The sequence below is a fragment of the Mus musculus genome, chromosome X (assembly GCF_000001635.26).
Source record: "Mus musculus strain C57BL/6J chromosome X, GRCm38.p6 C57BL/6J".
Taxonomy (NCBI): domain Eukaryota; kingdom Metazoa; phylum Chordata; class Mammalia; order Rodentia; family Muridae; genus Mus; species Mus musculus.
The window spans coordinates 61182965-61195659 of record NC_000086.7 but is presented as its reverse complement, the minus strand read 5'-3'; the positions used below and the strand labels follow the sequence as shown (position 1 = coordinate 61195659).

General features: G+C 33.9%; 1 protein-coding gene and 1 long non-coding RNA gene across 2 annotated transcripts; one reads left to right on the top strand and one right to left on the bottom strand.

Annotated features, from left to right (window-relative positions):
• Positions 1–1494: 1494 nt before the first annotated feature.
• Positions 1495–4367, bottom strand: C030023E24Rik (RIKEN cDNA C030023E24 gene). Its single transcript, NR_033502.1, has one exon. It is a non-coding gene; the product is annotated as an RIKEN cDNA C030023E24 gene (long non-coding RNA).
• A 5734-nt stretch (positions 4368–10101) lies between these two features.
• Positions 10102–12414, top strand: Cdr1 (cerebellar degeneration related antigen 1). The gene has a single exon (NM_001166658.1). The coding sequence runs from the start codon at positions 10102–10104 to the stop codon at positions 11653–11655; it is 1554 nt and encodes a 517-aa protein (NP_001160130.1). The 3' UTR covers positions 11656–12414.
• Positions 12415–12695: the final 281 nt, after the last annotated feature.

Genomic DNA, 12695 nt, shown 5'->3' with positions numbered 1-12695 from the left:
GGAAAAACAAGTATGTCTACTAAAAATGGAAAACCTATGTTGGGAAAACAATGGAGTAATAATAGTGGTAATTAGGAAAATACATTGTTTAAATAATTTATCATAATGTGGCTATTAAGAAAACTATTAAACAGAAGTCCTAAAGCAGACACAAAGGGCTTATTATAAATCATTTTAACAGTAGGAAAAGAGAATTCAGCTTTGTTTATGAGAGTACTGTTTGGAACTCTACCTACCACCCCCATATTGTAGCAGATGACAGTGGGGAGCTGTAAAAGCCTAAACATGCTAGAGAATTTGTTTTATAGGAGTTAGGGCAAGTTAAAATTAACTTATGGTATTTTTCAGAAAATGTTTTTTTTTTCTTCTTCTTCTTAAGGCCCTGAATTCTTGGCTTCATTCCATGACAAGATGGATGACATGAACTGAAATCAGACCAGAGGCTCTGGTGAGCTCTTGCACTGGGATGGGGTGGCTGACAGAATATTTGGAAAGAACTTAAAGTCAGGAACTGAATACTGGCATGAACAAGCCACCTCTATTGGAGATGAAGGATGGATTTTTATGCTATGGAGCATAGCAGAGTAGAGAAATTGAGAAAAGATGTCAATGGAAGTAAAGAAAGTCAGCACTGTTACTCAGAGTAGAATAAAACCTTTATTTTAGGGTGAAGGACTACTTTTAGATATGGTCAAAATGTTTCTTTTTCAATATACATCAAATGCTTGAGTGCTTTCGGGGTAAAAAAAATTATATCACTTCCAATCATTTTGTGATCTAAATATTCTAGCTCTCCTGAAAACATAAATGTCCCCTTTTGGAAACTAGTAGGAAGGAATAAACAAAAATCCCTCAAGAGCACACACACACACACACACACACACATTCACACATACTCACACAGTCACTCACACACACAGTATACATACATACACAGCCTCTCTCTCTTTCTCTCTCTCTCTCTCACACACACACACATACACACACACACACACACAGCAGCCTCATAAAAAATATAGAACAAATGGATTAAATAGAGCAAGGAACAAATGCTGATGTTTGAGGTGGAAAGAAGCCAGGTTCCTGGCATAGATGAAGCATGGACTAGAACAGATGTGGGTATATGAAGAGGGTTACAGAAAACCTGGATGTTGGGAGTTCATTAGAAAACTGGTATTTAAAGGTCTTTACCCTTATGGAGTTTAATCTTGTACTTAATAAACAGAATATACAGTAGTGAGGGATCCAGAAATTGGTGATAGGATCTAAATTTTTCATTATGAGGTCTGATGGATGACTCAGTGGGTAAAGACACATATCTCAAAGTCTGATGACCTGAGTTCAAGTCTCAAAACTCACATGGTGGAAGGTAATAAGCAAAGTCCCCAAGTTGTCCTCTGATCTCCACCCTATCTGGGCAGTAAATAATTGTAAAGCATAAAATTTGTGTGATGAGAGCCCACAAAAGAAATTTAAAAAAAAACACTAGACACATTTAAAAGGAGATAGTTTTATTATAAACATCTTTAGTGTAAAAATTATAATATTAAGGTATATAAATAAACATATACATATATCAATATAATCACATTACAATAAAAGTGATACTTAAAACTTATAAATATAGATAAAAGAAATCCAGTACCAAATGGTCTGCCCTGAAAACTCATATACAAGTAACATATAGACTGAAGAGGTTGTATATAGGAATATACATTACATATATTCCCATATTATATATATTCCTATATTATATATTCCTATATTACATATATTCATATATACATATACACACATATACATATATATGTATGTGTATATATGTATATATATGTGTGTGTATATATGTGTGTATATATATATATATATATATATATGAAAAAACACACCATGAATTTGAAAGAGAGTGGGAGGGTTTGGATGAAGGAAAGGGAAGGAAGTAATTATAACTTCAAAAATAAAAGGTGTCATATACATTGACAGATGTAGAAAGGAAAAAATAGCAAAATTCCAAAATAAATTATGAGCAAATAGTATCAAGTAAAATTAATGTGAACTTTCAAATTATGAATCCAGTGACAAATATTCTCAGATGAAATAAAATCTCAGTTTCCTTTTTCCCCCAATACTAACAATTTTGATTACAAGTTTTTATGATGTGGACTATCAAGAGACATGACAAATCTAAGTCATACCTGTTATTCATTGTGTTAATTATCTATTAATAAAAGCTTAATTTTTCATAAGGTAAAAATACTGTATTATGTTTTATTTGAAAAGGGGACATTTAAAAGAGGAAATTTTGACAAAATAATTAAATAGAAGAGTTTACACTTATTTTATTTTAAATCAAGCAAACAAAAATAGAAAACTGAACAAATAATATGTTTGATTTACTATAGAGCAATATAAAATACTACCTTAACAAAAATAAAATACATCAATAGTCTATGGGAAAATTTATTACATATAAGATGCAAAGAAATTATCCATATTATATATTTATATTATATTATTTACAATTGAGATACTTTCTCCATATGTGAAATAGCATGAGTAGAAATTAGAGAAATTTTTTAAAGGACGGAAAAAGAAAACCCCAACCGAAAGCTAACTGAGATAAAATAGCTATCTTTGTAATATAATTCGAGGGAATGAGTATGTGACTCAGGAGGCAGAACGTATATTCCGCATACAGGAAGCTCTGGCCAGGCTCCATCCCAGCACTGCATTACACAAACACAGTGACATACAGATGGTGTGGTGAAAGGCAGAGTATGAAACTACTGCATATAGATGGGCTGTATGTATACTGGGATCTTAACTCCAAAGGCAGCAAGGCAATGCCCGGAAGACCAGTACTCTGATCCCTGCACAATCTTCTCTCTCCCCAGTGTGTTATGTTATGTTATAGGAAAGGGAAAGAGGTGCTTTCTATAAGCAGCTGTTCATATAGAGTTTTATCTTTTAAATGAAACAGAGACATACCAAAGTACTACTACCAAGTTAGATTTTTAGTCCTAGAATAGTAAAGTAGATCAGTTAATTACAGTAATTACATTAATAAATTAAAGAGAATAACTATACTTTATCCTGATAATCATTTGCAAAGACACCAGAAAAAATGGTATCATTCTATACATATTCCTAATAAATCAAAAGAATGGAAGGACATTTATATAACATGAAAAGAAGCATATATTGGAATCAATGGAAATTATTTCTGTAAATGAAACACTAACAAATTTCTATTAAGGTAAAAATAAAATAAAAGAGATTACTGTTCTTTATTCAACAATATAAGTGTGCACTATTCTAAGAGTCATAAAGTCTTTACTAATGTTGTAATAAGGAAACACCATATAAAAATATCAGGCTAAAGTTTCATTATTAAAATGTACATGATTATGTGCATCAGAATTAAAAATATTCAACTAAAGAAATACAATATTAGAAGAAGAAATAGCTAAATATGATGACTGAACATAAATGTTAAGACAATAAATAATAAATTTTTAAAATGCAACTGTAATACTACCAACAACAGTCACACAGAGTCAATCAGTATGTTCAAAAATAAGCATACACAGAACAGAAACCTGGCCAAAACAAAGAACTACTTGAGGAGATGATGATACTAATTATCCTGACTTTATAGTTACAAATTATATACATGCATAAAACTATTATGTATATAGTAAAAGATGTAGTATCATTCATTAGAATAACAGTTACGTATTTAGAGGAAAAAAAAAACAAAGAAAAGGCCTATTACTGTTTTGTGACTACAACAAAATTAGACAAACGGAGAAAGAAAATAAGTATCTGGATACAAATTCATGACTCTAAATGTGCCAACTTGTGCCATAACTTGAAAGCTCTCAGGCATTTCAAAAGTATGTTTCAATGGAAGTTGATGCTAAAATTCATCTAACATCACATATGCACAAAAAGGGGGAAATCAGAGAAAAGATGAATAATGAAGGAAACAACATTGGTGTCATACTTAAAAATATCAGGCTCCTGCAAATAAATCAATGAGGTCCTAACCTCAATAATAGTTAAATACTTTCCACAACAACAACAAAAAAAACCTCACCTATATATTTTATGATAGAATTTCAGTTCAGTGTAGAAATAATGACATTTGGAGATCTGGTTATCTTTTCTGAAAAAGAAAACTTAACTTCCTATTTCTCAGTAAACCCAGACACACAAAAGAAAGCAAAATTTAAGGAGTCTAAAGTATCAAGCAAGAAAGACATACAATTATTAGAAGGAAATATGAGAAAATAATTTTATAATCCTACTAAAATATAACACAAAACCAATAAAATAGAAAAGAATGAAATATTTGTCTATTTTATATAATAAAATTTACCTTTATGGAAACCAGTACCTCAAATACATACAGCAAATGTTAGGCATTTGCAGTGGCAATCTGTACCAGAAAAGAGGAAATCAACTATACTATCCAGAGATCTCTTAAAATTAAATTTTACAGAGACAAATGACACAACTAAAGTATAAGATGAGAAAATTTTCCAACAGAAGAAAAATGGATATATGAAAAAGCTGATTAACTTTATTAGTGAATGCAGGAAAATTATGTCAAGCTATTATTCCCATCAAAATTGTTGATATAAGCTAAATAGAATGGTAGTAGGCAGCATGCAAGACAGGCAATTCAATTCAAACGTTTTGATGTAGACCTTTCATTTCTAAGTTATTAGCTTATCAAAAAATAAAAACTTGTAAAAGTAGACAAAATAGATTCAAAAATACTCTTCATATTATTATCTATAAGTACAACAGAATGCGATAAGCCTAAATCCTAAACACACATCATGTGAAAAGAATGTAATAGGAATACAATTTGTACTAAGCAATGTACTGTAACTAAAATGGATTTCAGGCTGGCAAGATGCACAGCAGATAAAGAAAGGTTCTTACTGCTAAACTTGACATCCTGAGTTCAAACCCCTCATGATCTGTGGAGAAAACAGACTTAAGTATTTTCTTCTGACCTGTCATATACATAGGAACACACACACATGCACACATACCCACTAATACTAATAATTAATGCAATACAAAATGTTATTCTATTAATATATAACAATATGTAATAATTCTATTTGTGAAACACTCAACAAACGATAGACATTAATAGACAAACCATTTAAAAGGTCAAATCATTATAGCTAACTCTATGCAGTGATATTACGAAACAATGTTTTCAATTCTTACTGAATATATTACTACATTATTAATCATTTACCATAAACACGTATTTGTGTGTGAGGGTGTATATATGTTTGTGTGAGTATGTGCACATGTGCATGCAGATACACATTCACGTGTGCAAACTCGCATTTCAAGCATTCTTTATGATCAGGTTACATGTTACTTTTTAAATAAGGGTCTTTAAGACAGGGTCTCTTAATGAGCTGATAGAATCTGCTAGAATGACTGGCTAGAGTGAACCCCAAGGATCTGTCTATCTCTACTGCCTTTCAACAATTTGGTTTCAGATAGACACCGCCATTTTTATGTGGGTTCTGGGCATCTAAACTCAGGGCATTATGCTTTTATGGGCAGGTACTTTACAGACTGAGCTATTCTGTTTTTAAATAAATAAATAAATAAATAAATAAATAAATAAATAAATAAATAAATGCCTAGCCTGGCCTCCTTTTGGAACTTTTTCTACTAAAATTTTAGAGTGCATTGGGTTCCTTTTCCAAAGATATATATGTTGCTCTCTATCTATAAGACATATAGATATAGATATAGATATAGATATATATATATATAGAGAGAGAGAGAGAGAGAGAGAATTTTCCTCTTACTGTAAACAACTTGTGAACATAGTACCATTTTAGTAAATGTTCTTCCTGGTATAAACCAGCACCACTGGAAAGTATCTATCATATACTGTACCAGGAATTTCTTTTAACAATCTCCAATGTTTGGCATCTGTATGGCTTGTAATTTTTTCTGTGTTAAAGCACGATGAGGCTAACAACATTTGACTCAGTAACTTCTCATTTTAGTTATTTATTTTAAATATTATCTAAACAAGTTTTCAAATAAGTATAAACTTGACTACATGTAATATGATACAATGTGGGTTCTACACAACTTGTACTGTGCATATGTTTACCATAGCATGTTTTAATAGTACTAAAATGTTTTAAGGAACTTAATGTATGCCAAATTGAGACAAAATAAATATATCATTTATTGAAGTCATAACACATTTTGAAGTCATAACACAGTTTACTGTTGTGAAAATTTACAACTTCCATTAATTCAAAAAATAGATTGCAGAGTGGTCAAATCATTTCATTCTGGAAAAATACATAAACACTGAAAATTATGGAAGAATATACACCAAAATCTTTATAAAGATTTTCTGTGAGATTTCGATAATTTGAGGATATACTTTTTTTTTACTTTGTTTCTTTATATTTTGAAATTTTGCAATAATACTTAGTTACATATATTTTTAATATTTAAGTAAGTAATAAACTTTGAATACAACTGTTTAAATGTTTTTCTTCAATATAAGGTTTATTTGGATGGTAAGAACTTTGGGGGAAACAGAAAAAATATAAAAAAAGAATCACATATACTTCTTATACTATGATAACCATATCATATTTTCTAATGGTCATTTGTCTCTGATCATATATTTAAGAAGAGCTGCAGCCACACTTTATATCATTAAGCTGATTTTAAAACTAGAATTAGAATTACCTAATTCACAAACCATAAATATTTTAATGACAAATATTATATATAATCAACATGTTTACTTATTCTTTTCCCTTAAAGCTAGAGCCAGTGACCAGGGAGATAACTCAGCCAATAATGTACATGTCTTACAAACATGGTTATAATTTTAAATGGCTAGATCTAGTGGTGTGCCCTTAAAATTCCAGCACTGGTGAGACAAAGACATATGAACACATAATTAAAAAACTCTAGACCAATGAGAGATGTTGGATCAAAACAAAGAAACAAAATTAAAGCAGATGGCTTCTGAAAAATGAGATTCAAAGTCATCTCTAATTTCCACAGGTATACACATGTGTATGTGCACTCACAAACAATAGTGTAACTGCACATATATGCGCGTGCACGCGTGCACACACACAATCTAATGAGTTTTTCCCATTTTTATAATATCCATTAAATATGAGGACCATCATTACATATGAATTATCTACTTTTTTCGGAGTCCAATGCATCTAACCACCTGGCCATCACTGACTTATGAAAATTATCTGGCTTTCCTTGAAAAAAGATCTTGTGCCGGGTGGTGGTGGTGCACGCCTATAATCCCAGCACTTGGAAGGCAGAGACAGGTGGATTTCTGAGTTCAAGGCCAGCCTGGTCTACAAAGTGAGTTCCAGGACAGCCAGGGCTCTACAGAGAAATCCTGTCTCAAAGCCAAAAAAAAAATCTTGTTAGGTAAGCCAATCTGGCCTTGGATTCTTGAATTCTTAATCTGTCTGCTTTAGACCATAGAATACTGAGATTATAGGTATGTATTACCACACCCAGCTTGCATTAATCATATCCAACCAAATTTGGATAAATGCTTTGGATAAATGTTAAAATTCCCTATGTTCCTGATTAAGGAAGAATGGACTAATGAAGGTAAAAGAAGCTCAAACAATACCTCAATGCCATAGCTATTCCCCTTATTATGCAAAATGGATATAAAACTTCTCTACATCACAAGCTTATTGTAACAACCAAATAAAGCTTCTTCAGTATCCGTGAACTTTACTTCTATAGGAATGTTCTGTGTGACTTTGAAAACTCTCACAGCATCTTCTGTTTACTTTTTCTATATGCCCTTACCACAACTGATAATTATCTGTACTTTATATGAATCCCCAATTAATTGTAAGCTCCATTAAAAATGCCTGGCACAAATCTGGTGCTCAATAAATTTTATTAAATGAATGGATGAATAAATGAAGTGATAATACTTTGTCAACTCTATTTCAAAAGTTACTGCTATTTCATTTGTTATTGTTGTTACTTTTTATTATCACACAGATGACTGCAAATCTTCAGATACTACTTGTATAACTATAAATTTAGTATATGGCTTTTATTTTTTTCATACCAGCCAGAGTCTTTAGCAGCCACATTGCTAGAAATGCCTGAGGAGAGCTGAGACTTACAGAACCAAAAAGAGCTAGCTCTCTAGCTCACCATCCTGGGATTTAAGTTGTAGTTACCATTAGGCGGATACAAGGCAGTAGTCAGGAACTCAGGGAATCAGTGATATTTGGAGAAACAGGAATATCCTGGAGGTCAAAACAAACTAATAGTAAGTGATCTAGATAATAACTAGAGAATGGTGATTGACAAGGTATTAAAATGAAAGGGAAAGTTAAATGTGCAAGCATTAAAATTCAAAGCATGAAGTTGTGACTGTGATTCTAAAATGAGATGTATTTGAACTCAGTACTTCACAGTCTCCTTACTCTCAAACCTAGTATTAGGAAATACTTGAACCAACTTTCATATACATGAGCAAGGGATGAAACAGTAGTAGCTTGTTGAAGGATGAGTCTAATAAAATAAGATTCTGACAGTGACAGGTTAAATTATGAGTGTGTGTATACAGATTTTTTAAAATATTTTATACACAGTATGGAAACCATCAAACTTTTTAGCCTCACACTCATCTTGGTTTTGATTGTCAGATATAATAAAGAACAGAGTGGTAGAATGGTAGATTCTGGAAATGAACAAGCTTGGTTCAATCCTAGCTCTTTTATTTACTTTTGTGGCCTTTGGACAAGTTACTTCACCATTATATATCAGTTCCTTCATCTGTAAAACAAAGATAATAAAAACTCCTATATCAATGTTTTGTGAAGTTTAAATGAGTTGATTCATGTAATGATCTTAGAACAGTGCCTGGACAAAGTAAATGTTATGCATTATTGTTATCATTATTGTTATTATTGTTATTATTATTATTATCACATAATGACAAATATTAAAAGAGACAAAATAGACAAATAGGTATTGTTATCTTTACCTGTATTGTAAAAACATAGTGTCTAAGTATGGAATTTTCTCATTAAAAGAAAATTTTCATTTGTGCTTGAGCATAACTGACTACCAAAATATAATCATTAACAAAATTATAAAAGTACTGCATCAATTTTATCCTTTTTTCTTAATATAATCCCTAAAAGTTAAGGAATATACATTTCTCAATATCAAACAATCACAAATACTACTACTGTTGGCCCACAAAACCTTTTCTGTAAGAGGTAATGTGCTATTAAATATTTTGAAACTAATTCTACTAAAAGCAGAAATAGTTGACAGGTTAGTCTTAAAATATCTGCACTCCAAAAAGGCATAGATGGAAAAGACTGGATTTGAAAGATCCCAAAACTAGGGAAATACTGGGAAAAAATAAACTATGAAACAATTTTCAATACCTGGATACGGCAGACACCAGAAAACCTGAATGTCAAAACGCCGATACACTGGAGACACTGCGCAGTTGTTGGAAGACATAAAGATGCTGGAAGATGTGGAGATGTTGGAAGACAGGCAGATGCTGGAAGCCCTGGAGATGCTGGAAGACTTGGAGGTGAAGGAAGACACATGTACTCCTTGGAAGACATGGATTTTTTCCGAAGACATGGATTTTGGGAAGATGTGGATTTTCAGGAAGATGTAGATTTGTGGAAGGCGTAGATTTTTAGGAAGACTTGGATTGTTAGGAGGACATGGATTTGTGGAAGGCATAGATTTTCAGGAAGACATGGATTTTCCAGAAGACTTGGATTTCTGGGAAGACTGGGATTTATGGAAGATGTGGATTTTCAGGAAGATGTAGATTTTCAGGAAGATGTGGATTTTCAGGAAGATGTAGATTTATGGAAGGCATAGATTTTCAGGAAGACATGGATTTTTGGAAGGACATGGATTTCTGGGAAGACTTGGATTTTCAGGAAGACGTGGATATTCACGAAGACATGGATTTTTGGGAAGTCGTGGATTTTTGGGAAGATATGGATTTTTCAGGAAGATTTGGATTTTTGGGAAGTCATGGATTTTCAGGAAGACATGGGTTTCTGGGAAGACTTGGATTTTCAGGAAGACATTGATTTTCGGGAAGACTTGGATTTTCGGGAAAACACGGATTTCTGGAAAGACACAGATTACTGGGAAGAAGTGGATCTTTGGGAAGACTCGGATTTCTGGGAAGACTTGGACTTCTGGGAAGACTTGGACTTCTGGGAAGACTCGGATTTCTGGGAAGACTTGGATTTCTGGGAAGACTCGGATTTCTGGGAAGACTCGGATTTCTGGGAAGACTCGGATTTCTGGGAAGACTCGGACTTCTGGGAAGACTTGGATTTCTGGGAAGACTTGGATTTTCGGGAAGACTTGGATTTTCGGGAAGACTTGGACTTCTGGGAAGACTTGGATTTCTGGGAAGACTCGGATTTCTGGGAAGACTTGGATTTTTGGGAAGACTTGGATTTTCGGGAAGACTTGGATTTCTGGGAAGACTCGGATTTCTGGGAAGACTTCGATTTCTGGGAAGACTCGGATTTCTGGGAAGACTCGGATTTCTGGGAAGACTTGGATTTTCGGGAAGACTTGGATTTTCGGGAAGACTTGGACTTCTGGGAAGACTTGGATTTCTGGGAAGACTCGGATTTCTGGGAAGACTTGGACTTCTGGGAAGACTCGGATTTCTGGGAAGACTTGGACTTCTGGGAAGACTTGGATTTTCGGGAAGACTTGGATTTTCGGGAAGACTTGGATTTTCGGGAAGACTTGGACTTCTGGGAAGACTTGGACTTCTGGGAAGACTTGGATTTTCGGGAAGACTTGGATTTTCGGGAAGACTTGGATTTCTGGGAAGACTTGGACTTCTGGGAAGACTTGGATTTTCGGGAAGACTTGGATTTCTGGGAAGACTTGGATTTTCGGGAAGACTTGGATTTTCGGGAAGACTTGGATTTCTGGGAAGACTTGGATTTTCGGGAAGACTTGGATTTTCGGGAAGACTTGGATTTCTGGGAAGACTTGGATTTTCGGGAAGACTTGGATTTTCGGGAAGACTTGGATTTTCAGGAAGACTTGGACTTCTGGGAAGACTTGGATTTCTGGGAAGACTTGGATTTCTGGGAAAACGTAGATTTTCTGGAAGACTTAGATTTTCCGGAAGACTTAGATTTTCAGGAAGACTTGGATTTTCAGGAAGACTTGGATTTTCGGGAAGACTTGGATTTTCGGGAAGACTTCGATTTCTGGGAAGACTTCGATTTTCCGGAAGACTTGGATTTCTGGGAAGACTTCGATTTTCCAGAAGACTTGGATTTCTGGGAAGACTTCGATTTTCCAGAAGACGTGGATTTTCGGGAAGACATGGATCTTTGGGAAGACATGGACTTTTGGGAAGACTTGGATTTTCAGGAAGACTTAGATTTCTGGGAAGACTTGGATTTTTGGGAAGACATAGATTTTCATGAAGACGTAGATTTTTGGGAAGACATGGATTTTCGGGAAGACTTCGATTTCTGGGAAGACTTGGATTATTTGGAAGACGGTGGATTTTCAGGAAGACATGGATTTTGGGGAAGACGTTGATTTCCTGGAAGATGTGGATTTTTGGGAAGACATGGATTTTCTGGAAGATGTGGATTTAATGGAAGACAAAGATTTTCTGCTGGAAGATGTCAATCTTCAGGAAGACATTAATCTTCAGGAAGACATATCTTGGCTGGAAGACTTGGACATTATTGGAAGACGTTAATTTTCAGGAAGACATAGATCTATTGGAAGACCTAGATTTAATGGAAGACATGGGTATCTGGAAGACTTGAACTGATGGAAGACATAGATGAGCTGGAAGACCTGGATTTTTCTGGAAGACATAGACTGGTTGGAAGACCTGGATATTTTTCTGGAAGACCTGAATTTTGTGGAAGACGTTGATTATTCTGGAAGATGTAGATTGTTATGGAAGACATGGATTTTTCAGGAAGACTTAGATTCTTCTGGAAGACTTGGATTTTTCTGGAAGACATGGATTTTCCTGGAAGACATGAATTTTTCTGGAAGACGTGGATTTTTTTCTGGAAGACATGGATCCCTTGGAAGACAAAGATTTTCCTGGAAGACACAGATTTTCCTAGAAGATCTAGATATCACGGAAGATCTAGATACCATGGAAGACTGAATTTACTGGAAGACTCTGAGGTTGTTGGAAGACATATATCATCTGGAAGACATATTTTCTGGAAGATCACGATTGTCTGGAAGACCTTGACAGTGTTGGAAGACTTGCAGTTGCTGGAAGACCTGGAGATGTTGGAAGACCTTGGTACTGGCACCACTGGAAACCCTAGATATTGGAAACATTATAAGCACAGGATTTTTGGAGACACTGGAAGCCTTGGATTTTTGAAAACATTGGTTACTCTGGACATTAAAGATTTTGGAGTCCCTGAATTTTGGAATACTTGATACTAAAAGCCATATACTTGAAGTTTTTGATATTAGATATTGTAAATCTTGTATTTTCAAATCCCTCAACAATGGTATCCATGGATAACAAAAGACCTGGATATATTTATAAATTACAAATTCAAAAACCCACCTATTGAGAGATAACAAAAAGCCTGAAT

Bases quoted from the DNA above. Each gene is read 5' to 3' on its own strand.
- Cdr1 (NM_001166658.1), top strand. From the start codon at position 10,102: ATGGATTTTCAGGAAGACATGGGTTTCTGGGAAGACTTGGATTTTCAG.